Raw genomic sequence first — 23,118 nt, 5'->3', positions numbered from 1 at the left:
TATAAATACGTAATGTCTTATGGTATTATAATTGATAAAAAATGTAAATAGACGAGGTATTGTATTAAGTAATTAATGAATATAAAAAGATAAAATAAATTATGATTTATTAGGCGTCCGGACACGTATATTTTGGAGTTGCCAAATGTTAGTAGGAGCCTCATCAAACACAATGATGGCAAACGTTGGCTAAAGGCCCACTATGAGATGCTGTATGATTCATTAAGTTGGGCCTAAACTCTCCCCATTACTCTTCGGCTATGCCAAGGGCTTTCATGGACCGGCCTCGTTGGAGAAATTGGGCCTCTCTCGCATTCCCATTTTAGGCCTACATTGGTTATTCTCTGGTTGTTGTAGGCCACACCCATTTTGAAAAGTACGGCGGTGAGATGGCTATCATTCGTGGAGTGAAAGTAATTTTATCACATTAAATTTAAAAGAAAATTTGAATTTTTATGAATGAAAAATAAAATTTAAATAATACAAAACAAACATATAATTAGAATTATATTTTTCGATATATATTGCGAAACAAACATAGACAAAAACAAATTATGCAACCCACAAATCAAATTAGATAACTAGCACTATACTAATTTCATAAATTGTTAATTAGATTATGCGACCCCTTTAATTTTATCACCTCTTTTAATTATAAAAATTTGAATTTTTTAACTGGCCCAGGTAGAGGTAGTAACTACGGTGATTTTTTTTTTTAAATAATAATTATTAGAATTTATTATAAGTAGGCACAATGGCAGATAACAAAGTTTGATAAACATGTCCATATGTATATTAAAACGATGGTAAAGGCATCACAAAATTGGTCCAAAATTTGAACTTTTTTAGTTATTTTAAAGAAATATTTACATAGCGTTAATATATCTTACCAACAACTTTCTTTTTCTTTTTAATTTCTTTTTATTTGGTGAGAATCTTACCAACCACATGACGGACAGCCCACTTGTCAATAAAATAAAATAAAATAAAATAAATGAAAATAAACAGCTCAATTTAAAATTTAAAAATTTCTTATATTTCTGCACATGTGCTCAACTTCTAAGTGTATATGTAAGGCTGCATGTCTTCATAGTTAATTGTCACACAAGGGAGAGAGAGAGAGAGAGAGAGAGAGAGAGAGATGGGGAAGCTGCTATGTGCGATTCTGATTCTTTGTTCAATGGTGATGGCCATGCCGGCGGTTCACGGCATTGCCGAATCGCCAAAAGATGTTGAAAAGTGGTTCGAAAGCCTAAACCATGCAAAGGAAAAGGTAACAAAGCTTCATTTCTACTTCCATGACATACAAAGTGGGAACAACCCAACTTCCATAACGGTTGCTCAAGCCAACAACAGCTTATCATCACCCACATTCTTCGGCCTAATCAACATGGTCGACAACCCATTGACAGAAGGCCCCAAACTCACTTCCAAGCAGCTCGGCCGAGCTCAGGGGATATTCGGAGCATCTTCAATGGAGGAACAAAGTTTGTTTATGAACATAAATTTGTTTTTCACAGATGGTGAGTTCAATGGTAGCACTTTGGCTCTTCTTGGCCGCAACTCAATATTTCACGAGTACCGTGAGATGTCCATCGTTGGTGGTTCAGGAGTTTTCCGACTGGCAAGAGGAATTGCCACCGCCAAGACTTATTCCATCAATACTAACTTGGGTGATGCTGTGGTTGAGTACCATGTTATTGCTATTCATTATTAATCTACTCTGTCTTTTCTGAATAACCATGTCATGGTGTGCTGTTTTTCATTATTTTTCTCAATTTCTATGTCATATTTCTTGTCTTTCGTTTACTACAGTACAGACTACAGACTGTATTGTTTTGTTGAGCATTTTTCATTTATTTATTTTCTGGTATTTGTGTGAGATTAGCATGTGGAGTTTGGTAACCTGTTTTTTGTAATATTATTGTATGAATAATATTAAGGATTATGAAAAAAATATCATGAAATGTTTCATGAAATTTTTTTATCCTTTGATTAATGTGTGGTGTTTTATTGTATTTGTAATCCAAGGATGTAGAATCTTTTATAATTATTTTCATGATATTTTTTTCATAATTCCTATCTAGCATTACTTGTATGCGAGGCAAGGCAACAGCTCAACAGGCAAGCCTGGCTTGCTTTAAAAAAATAAAAAATAAATAAATAAATCATAATAATGAAAACTAAACACATTGTTAGGAGTAATTAATGATGTTTCACTTCATTACCTTCAGAAAATTTTGAATCATAAATAATGATTTCTTTTCATTCAAGAAAAATGTAAAGTATTAATTATAAAGTATTTTTGTCCCTTGTTTACGTACATGCATTTAACATAAGGGGAAGAAAATGTATTTTGTAACTTAACATGGATATTAGAAAACATGTCTATATATTTTGATGTTATTTTTAATTTTTTATGCCTATATTGATGTTGTAATACATACTTTGTTTTTAAAATTTTTGTTAATTTATATATTCGTCCCCACTAAGGCCTCGTTTGGAAACAGGCTAATTGAGTAACTTTTTGACTATTTGACTAAAATATGAGTTAAAAAAAACTAGTATGTTTAGGATGACTTTTTAGCTTTTTACAAAAAGATGTGCAAAAAGTAGAGTGAAAAAGAAAATCTTTGACTTTTTAGTATGGGTTGTTGACTTTTTGTCTAATTTTAACTTTTTGACTTTTTAACTAAAAGGGAGAATTCCCAAACGAGACCTAAATTAGAATCGTAGTCTGTCCCTATTAATAATGGTTGTGCCTAAGGTTCACATTGTCAAAAGAATATTTCTAAAATATTGTTTTATTTTTATACTTACCTATTTCTTTACTCAGGTTGTTTGTTAACTATTTAGGTTAGATTCTTGACTAGGCACACTTTATTAGACAACTATAAATATAAGAGCAATGATTGAGATTTTTACCCCACAATACCATCATAAGCCCTCCATAAATCTGAACCACTCATGATATAAACCCCACACATATATAAATGAGCCACACACATATATAGAGAGTTCGAATCACTTTAAAAGTGTAGGGGTCATCCCCAAAGAAGGTCTCAAACATTTCCCTAAATATAAATAGGCGTCCATGACATCGGAACCAGCAAGAACCCAATGAGCGTGAAAGTGGCCCAATCCAACATTACTCAATCAGCTTATTGAGATTTGGGCTGGAACCCATCTCTTAAGCTCATCAGCCAAGCCCATGGGCTATATGCCTCAGACGGGCTGGAGGAACTGAGTCCAATCGTGGCCATAAAACAAAAATTTATATAAATTTATTTAATTTAACTAAAATTATTATATTTGAAAAAGCAGGATAAATTTTTTAAAAAAAAATAATTCATGTAATCAATCTTACTTGAATAAATTGACTTGAAATGTGATTGTCAAAAATATATGTATGAATTTATTAAATTTAATTAAGTTTATTGCTAGCGATAGAGAAAAATAAATTATATAATGAAACTTACTTACATGCACACTATAATTTTTATTTTAGATTGACACGCTAATTTAATTTGATTTGATTTCATAATATAAATAAGCATGAACGAGAAATGAGACAGAGTGTTTCCATTAAACTAATTTGAAGATTCGATTTCGATAGTTGACACCAAGTTCGTTGAACGGTCATCCGAAGGCAATAATTGATGTGGGTCACACAATTAGGTATATGAGAATAAAAACTGTTAAAAATACAAAAATTAAATATAGAATAAAACACGTGCAAATTTATATATTATATAAGGAAAAATGATATTTTTAGTGAGAAGTCTTATAAAAGTTTTAATATCTCATACTAATTCTTTTGATTTTTTTAATTTTATATAATTAAGAAAATCTCCATTTGCTAGCTTTATTTGATAATCTCACATCAAAAAAAATGAAAAAAAAATGAGTAATTTTACTTATATAAAATGAATCTTATACTCTCATCTCATTTAGTGAGGAATCTTATGATAGTTTCAATATCTCATATTAATTTTCTTAATTTTAAACAATTAAAAAAATCTTCATTGGTTAGCTTTTATTTGATAATCTCACATCGAAAAAAAAAAGGAAAAAAATGTGTTATTTTACTCATATAAAGTGAATTTTACAATCTCATCCCACTTAATATTGTAGTATTGTACATGTTTCAATTAATTATGACCTAACCGATTAGGCTAAATCAATTTTTTTTATTATTATTAATTGGGGTTTTTTTTTTAGGGTCCCTCGTATTAAGACTTTATAGTATAAAGGACATTCAATATTTTCATAATGTCTAAACTCCCTCAACATTGATCCAGAGAAATTTCAATCCAGAGAAATTCTGGACTTCCCAAAGAATTTCTCTGGGTTCAACCCAGAGAAAATTCGAATTTCTCTGGGTTCATTTTGACCAATTTTCTCGGGTTTCAAATTCAAATTCAAATTTCTCTGGATTCATTTATTAACCAGAGAAAATTTAAATTTCTCTGAATTTATTTTAACCAATTTTCTCTGAATCACAATATCATTTTATGAAATCATTTTGACAAACCTTAGACTAATTTCTCTGAGTTCAAATTCAAATTCTTCCTTCAGAGAAATTCTTTGATAGCCTTCTTCATCATCATCATCATCATCATCATCATCATCATCATCATCATCATCTTCTTCTTCTTTCTATATCAAATAAGTAGCTGTAGTAGCACCATGTAAGCCATATAAGCAAGAGCACTTTGATAGCATCAATACAAATACACAACATGACAAATAATTAATTGGAGGTAGCATGAGGCAATAACAAAGCTTCCAGAGAAATTTGAACAACCCAGAGACCTATCAGAGAAATTTGAACAACTAGAGAAATTTAAACAAACCAAAGACCTACCAGAGAAATTTGAACAACCAGATAAATTTGAACAATCCAGAGAAAATGGTAAACAAATCAAAGAAAATTTTAAGTAAACCAGAGAGAATTTTTTTAGTTTGGAAAGAATTTCTCTGGTTTGGACTAGAGAAATTCAAAGCAAGATGGTTGTTGTTGAAAAACCTTAATACCAGGGACCAATCCAAAGAAATTTCAATTCAAACTTGAGAATTTCTCTGAACCACCCAGAGAAATGTGCATCAATTAGCTGTGTATTTGTCTCAATCAACATCATTAATTGATAGAATTTTATAACACAAATGGCTACTCAAAGAAGCACAGTTTCGGTGTATCTTAAACAATGGTGGCGCTAGCAAATGGAAAGCAACTGCTGCTAAGTTAACCACATGGAAAAAATGTTAAAACTGCTCCACAAATAAGGGTGCTAGAAACATGAAAGGTGATATGAAGGTTGCAATTGTATGCTGCCTATTATTACAACACTGCTCAATTTGTATCATGAATGAGTCAAGATTACACATAGCATTTCAAAAACATAACAGCAACAACAGGGACAGGAGATTAACCATAACCAAGCTTTGAAGGAGGATCAAGCAAGTCGAATCTTTCGGGATTTCCTGTATTTGTTTTCTCAGGCCGGTGATCTTACAGTCAATGACGTAGAACAACTTCTGAATAATTACAAACATCTCGTCTTCAATTATGTTTGTCTTTCTAAAGGATTGGGTGTTGCAAACCCTTCTCCTCCGTTGTCTGTTTCGCAAAGTCAATCCCAACATCAAACTGAAAATGTGAAGGAATCTGAAGATTCAAGTGCAGTCTCACTGTTTGAAGTGGAAAATTCTGAATACAAGATACCCTAAGATGAATCAGTAGAATCTCAAAGTGAGGGAAATGATAAGATTTCCCACAGTTAAATCAGTAGAATCTCTGGATATATATATGTGCTGACATTGTATATATATATATATATATGTATGTATCATATATATATACATTTATCAACAATGAAGAGATAGAACAAACTATAGAACCAAAGAACGTTGCTTCCGCAGAGTCAGCGAAGATCAACCTCAAATCGGTGATCGCGAACGTTCAATCGACTCCTCTGCTTCCATTCACGACTCGATCGATGTGTTTCTCGCCATCGTCTACTTCGAATTCTTCAGAGATCGCTGCTGACGAAGGGGTGGGATTTGGGGGTAGGGTAGACGAAGATCTTGAAGCTTTTGTTCATTTGATTGTAGGGGAGAGAGAGAAAGAGAGAGAGGGCAATCGTGGGCAAAGAGTCAAATTTCTCTGATATATGTTTAGGGACCTTAGACATAAAAAAATAATTTTGTGGATCTCTTACATTATGAAAAGTAGGGGAGGGACCCTAGACTAATTTTTCCTTATTAATTTGTTCGTTTAGCCGTGATTTTAGCAATGTTATTAAAATATATTAATTAGATTTTTTGATTTGAAATAAACTAAAGATTGATTTGATTACATATTGAAAGACTGATATTACTTGATTAAAAATAAAATTTCCGTCCAAATAATTATTAACTTTTATTTTATAATCCTACATCGAAAAAAAAAGTGAGTTGTTTTACTTATATAAAGTGAATCGTAATAGTGTAGTATTGTGTATACTTCAATTCAAGACAGTTTAAATTTTAAAATTAAAATAACATTTAAAGTTTTAATTAATTAATTGTTGTATAAATTTGTTGGTCATTTGACCTAACCGATTATGTTGAACCATTTTGGGTTTGACCGATTTGCCGGTTTAATTGTGATTTACTGATTTTATTAATTTTAAACAATTAAAAAAAAATCCATTAGCTAACTTCTATTTAACCATATAAAAATAAAACTCTAATTAATTTATGATTTATTTTATAATCCTACATCGGGAGAAGAAGAAAAAGCAAAATTTGTTTCACTATCTATCTATATAATATAAGAAAAATGGGGTTTTAGGGAGAAACCTTCTAAGAGCTCCAAACCCTTATTCTAAAATTATTGAAGTTTTCTTAATTTTAAACAATTGAGAAAATTCTCGTTAGTTAACTTTTATTTACCTTTTATTTTACAATCCCACAGTAAAAAAAAATATATATATATATATATATTGTTTCACTTATATAAAGTGAATCTTATGCTCCCATGTATATAAGTAAAATGAGATTTTTAGTGAGAAGCCCTATGCTCAATATTTCATACTCATTTTTTTGATTTTCTGAATTTTAAACAATTAACAAAATCTCCATTGACTAGCTTTCATTTAACTTTTATTCTACAATCACACATAGACGTTTTGATTTTAAAAATAATTTTGTATGAGATTTTGAAACCCTTATAATATTTAACTTAAAAATAATTACAATCACACATCGAGAAAATAAAGAAAAAGTGAGTTGTTTCACTTATATAAAGTGAATCTCATAAAGGAGTTTTGGAGAAGCCTTCTAAAAACTCCAAACTCTCATTCTAAAATTATTAAATTTTCTTAATTTTAAACAATTAAGAAAATTTCCATTGGCTAGCTTCCATTTACCTTTTATTTTACAATCCCAAATCGGAAAAAAAAGAAAAAAGTGAATTGTTTTATTTACATAAAGTGATACTCCAATTTATATAAATTATTGAATTTTATTAATTTTAAACAATTAAGAAAATTCTCATTAGTTAGCTTCCATTTAATTTTTATTTTACAATTTCACATCGGAAAAAGAAGAAAAAAGTGAATTGTTTCACTTACATAAAGTGAATGTTATGCTTCCATTTATATAAGTAAAGAAAGATTTTTAGTGAGAAACCCTATAATCAATACTAATTTTTTAATTTTAAGAAAATCTCTATTGGTTATCTTCCATTTAAATTTTATTTTACAATCTCACATAAACGTTTTGATTTTAAAAATAATTTTGTATCAGATTTTGAAACTCTCATAATATTTAACTTTAAAATAATTATAATCTCACATCAAGAAAAGAAAGAAAAAGTAAATTGTTTCACTTATATAAAGTGAATCTTATACTCTCATTTAATATTATAGTATTGTGCATGTTTCAGTTCAAAATGGTTTAGATTTTAAAATAAAATTTAAAAGTTTTAATTAATTAATTTTTTTATAAATTGATTGGTCTTTTGACTTGGCCTAATTAAATTGACTGATTCACTGGTTTAACAACGATTTTAGCTGTTTTATCAAAATATATTGCTTAGATTTGTTTGATTTGAAATAAACTAAGATTGACCTTATTAAAAATTGAACGACTAAGATTGCTTGATTAGAAATGAACTTCCCGTCCAAAAAACTGTTAATTTTTATTTTACAATCCCATATCAAGAAAAGGAGGAAAAATGAGTTATTTCACTATATAAACCTTATGCTCCCATTTAATATTATATAGTGTTGTGTATGTTTCAGTTCAAGACAGTTTAAATTTTAAAATTAAAATAAAATTTAAAAGTTTTAATTAATTAATTTTTGTATAAGTTGGTTAGTCCTTTGACCTAATTGATAAGGTGAACCGTTTTCAATTTAACTGATTTGCTGGTTTAACTGTGAATTTATCAATTTTATCAAAATATATTAGTTAAATTTGTTTGATTCGAAATAAATTAAAGATTGACCTAATTAAAGATTAAACGGCTAAGATTACTTGATTCAAAATAAACTTTTCGCCTAAACAATTATTAACTTTTAAACAATTAAAAAAATCTTCATTGGCTAGCTTTTATTTAATTTTTATTTTATAATCTCACATCGAGAAAAGAAGAAAAAAGTGTATTGTTTCACTTACATAAAGTGAATCTTATACTCTCATTTATATAAGGAAAATGAGATTTTTAGTGAGAAACCTTATGATCAATATCTCATACTAATTTTTTTTTTCTTAATTTTAAACAATTAAGAAAATCCCGATTGGCCAACTTTCATTTAACTTTTATTTTAGGGTGAATTACACTAATAGTCCCTATAGTTTGGGACTTGTGTCACTTTGGTCCCTGACTTTTCAATTATGATATATTTGACCCTAAATTTTGAATCTTGATCCAAATAAAGACAATTGAAGATTTCATTAGATTTTTCAAGGGTAAAATCGTCAATTTGATAAAATATAAACTAATTTGACAAAAATAAATATCAAACAAATATTTTTGAATTTTTAAAAATTATTTCTACTCACCAAAAATAAAATTATGTAAAATTGATAAATCTTTTAGACATTTATTTTTTTTTTACCAAATTAATTTTTATTATGTGTTTGGATGATTATCATATAAAATGAATTTTAAAAAATTAATTATTTAATTTTTATTAATTTTTATCAATTTTACATAATTTTATCATTGGTGAACAAAAATAATTTTTAAAAATTGAAAATATTTTTTTGACATTTATTTTTGTCAAATTAGTTTATATTTTATTAAATTAACAATTTTGCCCTTGAAATTAAACAATGGTATCTTCAATTGTCCTTATTTGAAACAAGATTCAAAATTCATGGTCAAATGTGTTACAATTGAAAAGTCAGGGACCAAAGTGACACGAATCCCAAACTATGGGGACTATTTGTGTAATTTGCCCTTTACTTTACAATCCCACATAGAGGTTTTGATTTTAAAAATAATTTTGTATGAGATTTTGAAATTCTCATAATGTTTATCCTTAAAAGTATTCTTTTATAAAATACATAGATATATTGATAATGCCAGTGTCACTCTTACTAATCCTTAATACAAAAATTATGAGACAATTATGAGAATTTTAAATTTGTATTTAAAACTTATAAATTATGAGATAGATTATTATAATTTTAAATATATATTGTGTGAATTTTAAATTTAAATTAATAAATTACTTTCCATATTTAGTGACAATTTAAATTTTAATAAAATAAATTTAAAAATTTTAATTAATTAATTTTTGTATAAGCAAGTTGATCTTTTAACCTAACTGATTAAGTTGAATCATTTTTTGTTTGAATGATTTACTGATTTAACCGTAATTTTAACAATTTTACATGTTACGGTGATTCTTTCTTACTCATTAAATTTTTAAAATTTCTTTAATTATTTTCCTTTCAAAAACTAATATTATAATTTTTTAAAATTCATATATTTTTATTCTAAAATAGTAAAGTATTATAATTATGTCATTTTTTTCTTATAATAAAGCATAATTTTAATTATTATTTGTCAATACGACAATTTTAATCTATCAATACTATATATTATGGTAAAAGAACATTAAAAAAAAAAAGCTTAAACTTACATATAACATTTTATTTACGTGAGAAAAAATATTTAAAAAAATTAAATATAATTATCATGTTTTTAATAAATGATATATTATTTTATCCACGGCTGATATGCTAGGAATTGTAAAGCCTATACAATTTGGAATCTACAGTTATACAAGTATATGTTAACTATTCCGTCATTAATTTTTGTGTTATGGCACTGCTCATGTGACATCTAAAGTTATACGAGTGTACGTAATCTATTAGGGTAAATTATAAATATATATATATATATATATACATTTTTAAAATTTGTTAAAAATACAAATTATTTTTTATAATTCTCAAAATTATAAATATTCTATTGTCAAAATTTTTTATTTAATAGAATTAACAGAAAAAATAAAATTTCTATTTACTCTTCTATATAAGAAATAAAATTATATAAATTGTTAATGAAATATATTTTTAATGTTATTAAAACTTTTAATAGATTTGATAATTTATACACAGAAGAGGTCAACTATTATGCGATTAAAAATTTTAAAAAAAACGAGAAATTAATAAAATCGTTCGTGGGAGAAAACTCAATGCAAGACGTTATAGTTTCTTGTTTCATGTGCCAATGTGACGTGTTATAGTTTCAATGGGGGGTGTAATTTTTTATTATTATTTATTTTTAAATCTAGTGACTTTAGGATTACTTTTAAGTTAAAAATACAGGAGGTCATAAAAATCATTATTTAAAAACTCAGATTCCGGATTTAGAAAGAGGGCAAAAAATCATAATTAAAACTCAAATTAGCTTTTGGCCAGCCAAACAAGTAGACCAACCAATGAGATATTGTCGATTATGACTTATAAGTTTACTCTCCATCAATGATCAATTATTATAAACCCAGACAAAAGAGGAAGTCAAAACACAACATATTAAAATAGTTGGGAAAAAATATGAAGAGTGGAGGAAAATCATTCTCTGATCATAATTGAAGAGTGAAACCAACAAAACTATAAGATTGCACACAAAACCAATAACACCTTTTTGTCTCAACTTCAAACAACATTGTAAAGTAGAAGAAGAAGAAGAAGAAGAAGAAGAGGAGGAGGAGGGAGGAAGAAATTAGAATTCTTCTTCTCCGATTCTGATAATGGGTGACCAGCTCTCCAAACAGGTGGAACAGCGAAAATCGGTCATGACGCAGAAGAAAACTCTCAGTGATCTTCAGCAAGATTGCGGCATTGAGTTTCCCGGTTATGACTACCACCCTCCTGACCGAAAAAATTGGATGTCGGGACTCAACCTAGAGAATGTTCAGCTGAACAAGGTTGTGTGGCCGGGTACCCATGATTCAGCCACCAACAAGATTGGAATCCCAGTTATCACTCGCCCTTTCGCCCAATGCCAGTCTTTGTCCATTTACCATCAGCTCGAAATAGGCACCCGTGTCTTTGATATCCGGGTCCAGGAGGATCGCCATGTCTGTCACGGGATCCTCCTGACCTATAGCGTCGATGTCGTCATCAATGATATCAAGAAGTTTTTAACAGAAACTCAATCAGAGATTATAATTCTAGAGATTCGGACTGAGTTTGGACACGAGGACCCTCCTGAGTTTGACAAGTACTTGGAAGATCAACTTGGCGAGTTTTTAATTCACCAGGATGATCAAGTCTTTGAGAACACAATCGCAGAATTGTTGCCAAAGAGAATTGTCTGCGTCTGGAAGCCGAGGAATTTGCCTCAGCCTGAGGCAGGAGGGGCATTGTGGAATGGTGGGTACTTGAAAGATAATTGGATCAACACAGACTTGCCATTGACGAAGTTCGAGAGCAACTTGAAGTATTTGAGTGAGCAGCCTCCAGCAATGTCTAGGAATTATTTTTACCGGGTTGAGAACACTGTGACACCACAAGCTGATAACCCGGTGGTGTGTGTTAAACCAGTGACAGAGCGAATCCACGGGTATGCGAGGCTTTTCATAGCTCAGTGCTTTGCCAGGGGGTGTGCTGAACAGTTGCAGATCTTTTCAACAGATTTTATAGATGGGGATTTTGTTGATGCCTGTGTTGGGGTTACACAAGCAAGGATTGAAGGAAAGGCATGAATGACAATGTTGGATGATCATGATCTTCATTGTTATTGCTTTGTGGAAGAAACACATTCTGGATTTGTTGATGGTATATTATATTCTGTGATTGTGTTTGTTTGTGGTTTGATTGTATTTGTTGTTGGGTGTACAGAGGTTTGTTGCTGCTGAATATTTATGATGTAGAGATGTGGGTTGCTTTGATTTGAATCCAATAATTGTTTTCATGCCTACATTTCCAATTTGCACTTTCCATTTGAAAGGCTTCCACTTCATAGGTTAAGTTTTTCTTTCATTTCTTTCTCTCTTCCTCATCACATGAACACTATTGTTTAGTCTGGCTCCTCTATAGTTAATTTGTACACTATGTTGTTAGTCAATAAATTGTGGGCACAGAAAATGATTAGATTTGAACTATGACAGTATATGCGTATAGAAGAAAACTTTAGAGACCCCTAAAATATAATCCCTAGTTATACCTACAATGATATGAACTACTCCATGTAAGCTATTGATTGGTTTAAAAATTAACCACCTAAGACTCAACCCCGCACCACATCATTAGGGATGAATTGACGGATCATATATTTGAAGGGTTCACTTTTTTCTTAATTTGGGTTGTAATAGAACCGTTTAGGGTAAAACTTATTTTTCAAATAACAATAATAATACTACATTTACCATCATTTTATACCACATTTGAAATATAATCTCATGTGGCACAACTACAACTATTCTGATTTTGTTCCATACAAAAATAAATAAATAATTGCATAAACAGTACATGAAGATGAGCAATGTTTTCATTCCTTCAGTTGGGGAAGGTGTAATTCACAAACCATAACCAGGACTTCCTATTTTATCCATCAATTGAAAGTAAATGTTGGTAACATTTCAAACAAAAAAAAAAAAAAAACAGTGACCAATGAGCCAAATGTTGGATTAAGTCTTCCGTAGATACATATAATCAACTAATTCCATGAAAATTGTAATTGAGTTTCCCACCCATTCAACTATAAATTCCCTTCATCACATAAAAGCAAATGTCAAGTAATGTACAGTACACAATTTTTTTCCCACTCTAAAGCTACAAGCAAAAATCTAACCTTTTTACTGCAATTTCAGCAAATGTGACATTGTTATCTTGCTGTATTAGAGTAGAAACCATCCACAGGTGCCTTCTCTCGACAAAATTTTGCTTTTAGGACTTCCTCCAATCTCGGAAATATCAATGAGAATGCACCTGCAGGGGAGAAAAAAAACCCCACAATCCCATAAATTAGCTGAAACAGAAGTTTGGAGAGAGCAACCCCAACTCAATTGGGTAAGGCACAACATTTTACAAATGTATTTTGGATGAATTACTGTTACTAATTGCAGATAAAAACAGGACATGCTTTAGCTAAACTAGATATAAAAAGCATGCAATGATTGAAATTGAAGGGTCAAGGACACCTTCATCGCCTTAATGAATCTTGTATCATTGTATGTATCCATGTGAAGGAATTGAAGAGTGTTTGATCCATAAAGATTAGATATGATATTGACAAATCAGAAGATAGAAGAATCTGATACAAACCACATTCGAGATGAATTTCAATCACACAGTACACTTCTGTGTACTTTTTATATTCTATTTCTGCACATTTAACATTTCTATTGAACCATGCCAGCCTACCAAAACCAAGGTAAAACAGGAAGTCAAATCACAACATAAATGAAAACAGATGGCAACACATCCAAACACAAAACACCCACTCTCTCTACGAGTGTGTGTTTCTATGTATAGGTGGATGTGATTGTAGGCTTGTAATTGGAGATGCCTAACCTCATAGTGAAACTTACAAGCGTTAAGATGCATTTATTAAAGGGCAAGGCAAAGCCATTAGAGGTGCTGTTAGGCCCACCAAGGGGCTCACGTCAATGCCTTTTTGTCACAACTTCAAACAACATAATAAAGGAGAAGAAAAAAGAAGTCAGAAGAGTAAGAATAATTATTCTTCTTGTCTGATTCTCATAATGGGTGACCTGTTCTCCAAAGAGGAGAAAACCGTGTGATCTTCAGCAAGACTGCGGCAACAAGTTTCCTGGTTGCGACTCCCATCCTCCTGATCAGAAAAATTGGATGTCCGGCCTCAACATAGAGAAAGTTCACCTCAATAAGGTTGTGGCCAGGTACCCCTAACTCGCTACCAACAATATTCAGTGTTTGGTTTGAATTTTCTGAATTAAATTTTTTGAAAATTAAATTTTTTATTTTTCGTATTTTTTGTTTTTAGTGAATATTTTTAAAATTTTAAACATTTTTTTTTTTTACTTTTTTAGAGGCATCTTACTTAAATGTGTTTAAAAAGTAAAATATTTGTAAAAAAATATTTTAAAAAATTAATAAATACAAAAAAATACGAAAAATGTACTGAATTTTCATACTCTATTTTTTTTTGTATTTTTGGTATTTAGTGAATTTTTTATAAAAAAAAATTCACAAAAATTATACTTTTTAAGTGTATTTATGTTAGATGTGTCTAAAATTTTTTTAAAAAAAAATACTTAGAATATTAAAAAAAAATTAGTAAAAACAAAAAAATACGGTAACTAAGAAAGTAAAATTTTCTGAAAAGTGTTTTTAGAAAACTAAAACCAAGCAAAGTGATTGGGATCCCAGTCATTACTCGCCCCTTCGCCAAATGCCAATCCTCATCCATTTACTATCAGCTCAAAAGAGGCACTCGTATCCTCGATATCCGAGTCCAGGAGGATCGCTTGGCTTGTCATGGGATCCTCAAGAGCTATAGCGTTGACTTCGTCATCCAAGACATCAAGAAGTTTTTATCCGAGACCCAATCAGAGATTATAATTCTGGAGATCCGGACAGAGTATGGACACAATGACCCCCTTGAGTTCAACAAGTACTTGAAGATTCAACTTGCCAAGTTTCTGATCCACCAAGACGATCATGTCTTTGAGAAGACAATTGCAGAATTGTTGCCGAAGAGAATTATTTGTGTGTGGAAACTGAGGAATTCGCCTCACCCTGAGGCAGGAGGTGCATTGTGGCATGCTGGGTACTTGAAGGATGAATGGATTGACACAGATTGGCCATGGAAAAAGTTTCACGGCAATTTGGAGAATTTAAACAGGCAACCGCCAGCGATGTCCAGGAATTTTTTTGACAGGGTGGAGAACACTTAAACGGCTCAACTTGGTAACTTCTTGTTGTAGGTTAAACCGATGACAGATTGGATCTGTGGACATGCTAGGCTTTTCATAAGTCAGTGCTTCTCCAGAGGATGTGCTGACCCATTGCAAATCTTTTCGACAGATTTTATAGATGAGGACTTTGTTGATGCCTGTGTTGGGCTTACGCATGCAAGGATTGAAGTAAAAGCCTGAATAACAATATTAGATCTTCATTATTATTGCTTTATGTTAGCCAGATGTGTGCAGAGAGTTGTTGCTGCTGTATATTTATCATATAACTATGTGGGTTGCTTTGATTTTAAGGCCCCGTTTGGTGTAACTGTAAAAACAGCTTATAGATTATAACTTAACAGATTATAGATTATGATTTTAATCAGAAGTTGTTAATCTGTTTGGTGTAACTGTTGGATTATAGATTTAAATTGCTGAGTAGTGTTTGTTAAATAACCTGTGAAATTACTTTTTTAATTAATTTTTATTTTTTGTTTGTCTACATTTCTCATAAAAAATAATAATAATAATTTATAATCCATTTGAGTCTTTTTCTATTTTTAAAAAAATAAAAAATCAAAAAATTTAAAAGTATAACCATATATTAACATGTCCACAGCAAAAGCTGATAATCAGAAGCAAGGGGTAAACAGCTTCTCAGAATCAACTTTTTTGAGTTAAAATAAGCTGTTAGAATCAGAAGCTGTTTGAAATAAGTTTAACCAAACAGTCCAAAATAACTTTTTCAAAGCCAAAAGCCATAAGTTGACTCTGAAAAGCTGAAACAAATACCCCTTAGCCTTCTAAGAAATGCAATAATTGTTTTCATGCCTACATTTCCAATTTGCACCTTTCATTTGAAAATTTTCCACTTCATTGTGTTTAACTTCTTTTTCATTTCTTTATTTATCTCCCTTAACATTGAAAGAACACTAGTTTGGGGTTGTTGGATGCAGCTTTTAACTTTTAACTTTAGTTAAGCTTAAATAACATGTTTGTTGTAACTTACGGTAAAATGGGTTAATCTTATTTCAACTTATTTAAGATCAAACAAGCTAATTGTAAAAAACTGACTACGGGGTGCTTTATCAACTTTCCACTTATACAAGAAGCTGTTAATTAAAATTTTGCATAAATATTCTTCACATTTCTTGAATATTACCATCATGCCCCTATAGATAACAACCTTCCCTCTTATTTTTATACTCCCGATTCTCTCCACACTTTTCCATCCAGTTGGACTCGTCCACTTTAATGATCTGGGTCATTGATTTTGTAGTCTCATGTCATGTGTGTAGATCATCCACAAAAAAAAAATAAATAAATAAATAAAAATGATTTGATAATTGTAATGAATGAGTTTGATTTATTTTATTTTATTTTATTTTATTTAGACAAATTTGGTAAAATTATGCAGCTTAGACTATCAAGTCAATGTGAATTTTCTCATCGATCAACACATAAAAGAGTTACAAAATGAACGAATAAGATCACTGATACGGGACTCGTGATGGCCCATAAGGTCCCAAACTGGACGAGACTTTGCTTCTCTCCCACTAGAGAGAAACCCATTCCATCATTTTATGCCACATTTGGAATACCATCTCAAGTGGCACAACCACAACCATTGGATATTAATAGGGCTCATGTGAAACTTATTACATTAATGATTGTGATTATGCCACAAAAGATGGAATTCTAAATATAACATTAAAAATAAATAAATTAATTAATTAAAAAAAAAAAGAATAAGAAGAATAAGATAAGATTAATCTTTCAGAAAAACCTCACTTAAAATTTAGGCACCAAGAATATATTCCCCTTAGAGTGATATGTTCCAAAAAGTAATTCAATCCTATATCATGGGCATTGAGTAAGGGTGTGCAGAGATCCGACCCACCCGCCTAACCTGCCCGGTCCACCTGACCCGATCAAAAAGCAGGCGGTTTTCACTAACAGTTTAGTCGCCTGTGGTTCTATAAATGTTAGTTTTTCGGTTTTCAATTCGGGGAGCGGTTATAGACATATCAAACCCATCGAAACCGACCCGAACCAAAGTTATTTGCCTTACAGATTTTTCACAGCCACACATTGGTCTTGGAGATACAATTATTACCGTACCTACCTATTACCTAACCCATCTCACATCTCTCAAGAATAGAGAGACGTTTTGACTGCTCTACACACTTTCCAACTTCTAAATTTCAAATTCCAAGATACAACCACTCACCTCTCTCTCTCTCTCTCTCTCTCTCTCCACAAGAAGCAAAGAAATGGCGCTAACACTATCCTACACATTCATCCAAAGAAACCTCTCTCCTCTTCCATCTCTCTCCTCCACCAACAAGCTAACCACCACAGTGGGACAACAACCCAATCATCCACAGTGGATAAAGACATACACCCTCAATTCTACGAGGATTCCAAGGTCTACTGCAATGGTGAACTCGTGATGACCACTGGTAGGACTCAGAAGGAGTACGTTGTCGACGTCTGGTCTGGAAACCACCCCTTCCACCTCGAAAACCGATCTCAGCTGCTCGTCGATGCCAATCAGGTCTAGAAGTTTCGAAAGACGTACAGGGAGCTCACTCAGATCATGCAAATTCCAGATCTCAAGGGCGAGATCATTCTTCCTCCCAAATGCAAGTCTGGATCATTCTTCCTCCCAAAATAGGCAATTTACTTCAAAGTGGGCTCACTCTTTGTAATAAACAAGGACAAAAAAATATACAGGCCCAAATTTCAAAAATCTAAATATGTAATTTTTCAACCCACCACCCACCTGGACCCGCCTGCCAACCCGTTTGCTATGAGCGGTCGATTTTGAAAACATGAACGGTCGAGATTGATTTACAAATATGTAAACCGATCATGTTCGGTTAGGTTTCAGGTAAGGGTCAAACCTGACCCAAACCGACCCGTGCACAGGCCTAGCATTGAGGACAAGAATATCTACACATAGCCAACATTCCTTGCTCACTAGAAATGAATAAGTTACTTACTAGGCATGAATAAGTTGATTCTCTAGCCTATTCCTAAGGGTATGGACCCTAAGGGTATGGAAGAAAAGGGAGTTGCTAAACTTTTGGAGCTGGTGAAATAGATAGGAGTTAAAAAGCCTTGGTACACCCTAACCTCGGCTTTGGTAAGGTTTGAACCCCCGACACAATATGTAAGGTTAGTAGGTGGTCGCACATATCCGGGTTTTACCACGAGTCCCACCGAAGGTAGGATCAGTGGATTCCTCGTTATCATAAAACATGATAAACAACTAAGGCACCTTTTCAAGAAGAATTCATTCAATTTAAAATTCAACTGTACAAATCGAATCGTTTTACTTCAAATTCATATCAAATTGTATGAATCGAATCATGAAACGTAAGATTCCGACAACCATGGTAATATACACTTAAACTATCAAACCCAAAAAGTAGTAACAAGGCTTGATTGCGTTGAAGTAAGAATTATGCTTCATGCTACGATTTGGAGTTAAAACACCAAGAGGCAGATTAAGTGTGATAATAATATAAATAAACCATGGTCAAGGGAGAAAAATTCAAACTACAGAAAAAATAAAAAGCATGAACAAACCTGCAGCAGGGCTTTCTTTATGCTGCAAGGATCCTCTCACCAAAAGCGTACCTGGGATTTGCTGAAAGACCTATAAATAGAAAAACATATGCAATCAAATACAAGTTTTAACAGCAAAAGGCATAATATTAATACTCAAGCCTATAACAGAGAAAAATTTACCGAAATGCGGAAAGACAGGTCGTTCAATGGAAGATGCGAACAACATGAAGCATTGGACATCACTTGCTTATATTGGCAAGCTGCAGGTTCATCGACATTTCTTAGCTCATTCTTCAGGATTGTATCACAGTGATCATTGGAAGCTGTGATCTAATCAAGTGAGTTTGTGCTAGATGTAAGTATATAGTAATATTGCATTTAAAAGGAACCAAAATAAAAAAACAAATTACATAGTAAAAGAGAAAGAGCATACATCAATGGTAAATGCAGAAGCATTTGATTTACTAGATGCACCGGCACTGCAGAAAAAGGATTCCACAGATTCCAACACATGTATGGCACTGTATTTTCGTTGAAGACCCTGAAAATCAGATAAACTTGAAATATGATATATTATAATGGAATTTGGTAACGAAAGACAGAAATTATGGATTCTTGATAGAGGTAAAAGTAGCTTCAACAGTACATCGCATCAAGAAGTCCTTCACAACATCAGGAGAATAGATAACACATTGATTCATGCAAACTAGGAAAAATATCCACACCTCAAGTGTGAAAGATAGGACATTCTTCTCAGCCACATGAGACGAAATTATCTTCCTGGAAGGAGGCATGAATGACCATGCAAGCCCCCATCGACAAGTTTGTCCTTGGACAAATTCAGTTGTCTTAACTATAGTAACTCCAACCTCACGAAGTTTTGATATCAGAATCTTCAAGTTTGATTTCCTTCCAACCAATGATGTGTACCACCTATAAAGAAAGTAAACACTTCCAGAGTTTATCTAATTACATGAGTACAATGAGGCATTAAAGATAAATGAAAACGGGGCATTTAGAAAGTTTGATACCGAAAAGACTGCTTCAATTGAAGACTATCTTGAATAATTTGACTGATAAAAGCCTCCTCTCCACCGGGACAAACCATCTCCTTTGGAGTCCCACCACAAGAAGTTTTTGGATTTAGTCCTGCTTCCTCCATTGTCTCAAAGAATGGAGGATTACACATACAGAAGTCAAATTTCTCACCATCCCTGACAACACCAAGAAGTACAGGTGGTCCATGATAACTCTTATTCACATCTGAATGCAATTTGAGTGAACCTAAAGGGGCAGGCTCTGCCTTAATAGCCTCAATATCATACAAGTGTGTACCACTTTCCCCATCAACCAACTGACCATTAGGTCTCTCCTCACCATTGTCCACCTTCCGAATTTCAATTAAATCAGAAATCTGTGGGTTATTTTTCACGTTTCTCTCCGCCCACTCTAATGCAACATCAGTCACATCTGCCAAGTTCAGCAGCATTAGAAGCTCACTAAACTTTCTACTATAAATGTTTTGTGACAAGGGACAACACAAACTTGACAAATGAAAAATTCAAATAAATTACCTGACCCAACAAAACTCCATCCCAGAAGGGATGCACCAAGAAGCGGGTATATGCAATTGGCTCCGGTTCCAATATCAAAACCCCTAACAATATCACCATTGCCATCAGCATTAGTGTTTGTTAAAATGTCTGATGACAATAAATCTTCAATCCAGTGGATGTAATTAGATCTATTTGGCACAGTAGGGCAGAGCTGCCCATCAGGAATCCACCTACAATATTGCATTTATCTCTAAATTAACCACAAAAGCCAATACTGCACACAATGGGCTCACTACGAACACCCACATTGGAAATGCAATGTTTGGTTTAACATTGTAGTGGGAAAAAAATAAAATAAAATGGTCCATTAGTTGAGTTCAATTGAGTTATTAGCTCAGTTGAGCAACGTTTAAAAAATTTAAAAGAAAACCAACACCCACAATCTTAAACCCATGAGTGAATTCTACAAGAACTTAAAGCTCCATTTGGATGTTGAGAAATAGCAAGAAAAAAATTAAAGAATTTAAAGCATAAAAACTTTTGTATCCAAGAACCACAAGCTCCACTTAACAGAAGTCAATTCAACTGTTTACTTTTGTATAGGTAATTTACTAAATATCAGAAGAGCACGAAAAAACCCCAAAAAAAGGAACCAAAATTTTCTTTCAAATTTCTTTCCTTTGCCTAAATTTTCTCGGAAACCAAACGGAGACTAAAACAAAAGCAAATAAAAAAATATTGAAGAGTACCAATTGAGGGCATGATCGTGGAGGAGCAAAACCCTAGTGAGCTCTCTGGTGGCATTGAAGTCGGTCCAGTCGATTCGAGGCCGACCGTCACGAGAGTAGAAGACGAAGGGTTCGAATGTCGGATAGAAAGAGGCTAAGAGGCCGAAGTCGGGTGGGTTGTCGGAGTACTTGTTCCGAGGATGTATGGTTGGCCTCTCCACCGTCGATCTCTTCCTCTTCTTCTTACTCGTCATTGTTTTGCAGAGTGCAACCAAATGGGGCTCTCTCTTATTGGACTTCAACAATTTGTTTTGGGCTTTGTATTGGACTTCCAACATGCAACGTTTATGAATATTTGTTGTTGGGCGGTTATTTTGGGCTGGTTGGTTAATATTTTTGGGCCCAAATTGGGCTGAAAGTACAATCACTCTGTTTTGTTATTGAGTTTTCAAATTTTGTTTTAATATTTTGGCCAACTTTTTTTACTTTTTAAATACACATCTACAAATAAATGAATGCAAATAAAAATAAAAAATAAAATTGTGAAAAGCGTTAATTTTAATCAGGATCCTGTAAGTAAACGATGGGATTAGTTTTCTAAATTAGTCAATCTAATGGGCAGAATACCAAATTATCAAAAAATAAAATATTTGTATAATGATGCTATTCACCTTGTTTGTTTTAGAAAATTGAACTCATTTTTTTAAAGATTGAGTTTTTGATTTTTTGTATTTTTTTTGTTTTAGTCAAAAATTTTAGTATTTTTTTTATTTTTTAAATACACCTAACCTAAATACACTTACAAAAGTATAATATTTATAAAAAAATTTAAAAAATTCATCAAATACAAAAATATATATAATTTAATATATTTTCATATTCTTTTCTATTTATTGAATTTTTTAAATATTTTTTATAAATATTTTATTTTTTAAGTGTATATAAGTTATGTGTATGTAGAAAATAAAATTTTACTTAAAATATGAAAAAAATATTATTATTATAAATAAAACAATACCGAAAACAAAAAAAATATGATTAGAGTTCAAAATCAAAAATAAATAAAAACAGAAACTAAGCTACGGAACCTAGTGACATGTTGCAAGTCGAGATCCTCTCTTTGTAACTCGTTCTTGCAGTCTTTCTTGTAACGGTTGATATTAACTGTTGCAACATCTAACAGTCATAAAAAAATAAATAAATAAAATAAAATAATTAAAATCAACCGTTGAATGTTAACAAGGAGGAGCTCCAAAGATCCCAACTCTGTTTCAAAAGGCAGCAATCGCACAGGCTGCAAAACCTTATCCGTTTTTGGATAGGTTGATGTGATGCCCCGTTATTGGTCTTGTGGTTATCTAACTTTCCATAAGCACATCGATATCACACACACTTACAAAAAAAAACAAAATAAAAAAATTTCAGAGCTATTTAAATAGTTATTATATTAGTTAAAAAAATTAAATTAAAAATAATAATTTTTTAATTCTTTTGAATTTTTTAATAACTTTTTAGAGTGATTAAAGTGAATTTTTAGTGAAAAATAATTTACCAAATGAATTAAAATACTTTTGGAAAAATAAATTTTGTTAGTTAATAATGCTTAACACTTTTTTTATCTCTCATTAATTTAATAATATAATTTCTATAAACATATAATAAATTTTTTTATTAAGTTATAATAGCATCATAGGTTTATAACCATTATACACAAAATTTATTTATATTTAATATTTTATTTCCACTTCCCCGACGTGAAATTCCAAACTTAGTTTCAAAATATAATTTTTTAACTGTGCATTTCCCTTTTTAAAATCTTTCACATTCTTAGATTTTCAAAATTATTATGTTGAGAAAGTGAAGGTTGTGTCA

The 23,118-nt window shown here is 31.6% G+C and overlaps 2 protein-coding genes and 2 pseudogenes across 4 annotated transcripts; 3 read left to right on the top strand and 1 right to left on the bottom strand.

The window, feature by feature from the left end:
* The first annotated feature begins 1,105 nt into the window (after window positions 1-1,105).
* Window positions 1,106-1,999, top strand: LOC114283334 (dirigent protein 22 pseudogene; annotated as a pseudogene). Its single transcript, XR_014360245.1, has one exon. The product of XR_014360245.1 is annotated as a dirigent protein 22 pseudogene (transcript).
* A 9,137-nt stretch (window positions 2,000-11,136) lies between these two features.
* On the top strand, window positions 11,137-12,360 carry LOC114283335 (uncharacterized). The gene has a single exon (XM_082913849.1). The coding sequence runs from the start codon at window positions 11,256-11,258 to the stop codon at window positions 12,210-12,212; it is 957 nt and encodes a 318-aa protein (XP_082769975.1). The 5' UTR covers window positions 11,137-11,255; the 3' UTR covers window positions 12,213-12,360.
* A 664-nt stretch (window positions 12,361-13,024) lies between these two features.
* Window positions 13,025-21,544, bottom strand: FIO1 (methyltransferase). Of its 2 annotated transcripts, XM_028226150.2 has the most exons (9): window positions 21,268-21,522; window positions 20,537-20,748; window positions 19,994-20,432; window positions 19,688-19,895; window positions 19,396-19,503; window positions 19,143-19,292; window positions 18,981-19,050; window positions 13,301-13,437; window positions 13,025-13,218 (listed from the first exon to the last, which is right to left on the bottom strand). In XM_028226150.2, exons 1-8 carry the CDS (start codon window positions 21,498-21,500, stop codon window positions 13,334-13,336), a joined length of 1,524 nt encoding a protein of 507 aa, XP_028081951.2. In that variant the 5' UTR covers window positions 21,501-21,522; the 3' UTR covers window positions 13,025-13,218; window positions 13,301-13,333. The 2 variants fall into 2 exon arrangements, with proteins under 2 accessions (XP_028081951.2, XP_028081950.2); XM_028226149.2 differs by having other exon boundaries at window positions 13,025-13,437; window positions 21,268-21,544.
* Window positions 14,050-15,587, top strand: LOC114283339 (uncharacterized; annotated as a pseudogene).
* Window positions 21,545-23,118: the final 1,574 nt, after the last annotated feature.

Source organism: Camellia sinensis, chromosome 2 (assembly GCF_055761805.1).
Source record: "Camellia sinensis isolate YWXY chromosome 2, ASM5576180v1, whole genome shotgun sequence".
NCBI classification, from domain to species: domain Eukaryota; kingdom Viridiplantae; phylum Streptophyta; class Magnoliopsida; order Ericales; family Theaceae; genus Camellia; species Camellia sinensis.
Note: the sequence above shows the minus strand (reverse complement) of the source record. Positions and strands in the feature narration are given on the sequence as shown.

Excerpts from the sequence above, each read along its gene's own strand:
- LOC114283335 (XM_082913849.1), top strand. The coding sequence starts at position 11,256 with ATGGGTGACCAGCTCTCCAAACAGGTGGAACAGCGAAAATCGGTCATG.
- FIO1 (XM_028226149.2), bottom strand. The coding sequence starts at position 21,500 with ATGACGAGTAAGAAGAAGAGGAAGAGATCGACGGTGGAGAGGCCAACC. Across the intron at positions 20,433-20,536 it reads ATGGAGTTTTGTTGGGTCAG|ATGTGACTGATGTTGCATTA; the intron begins GTAATTTATTTG and ends TGAACTTGGCAG. Across the intron at positions 19,051-19,142 it reads ACCTGTCTTTCCGCATTTCG|GTCTTTCAGCAAATCCCAGG; the intron begins GTAAATTTTTCT and ends TTCTATTTATAG.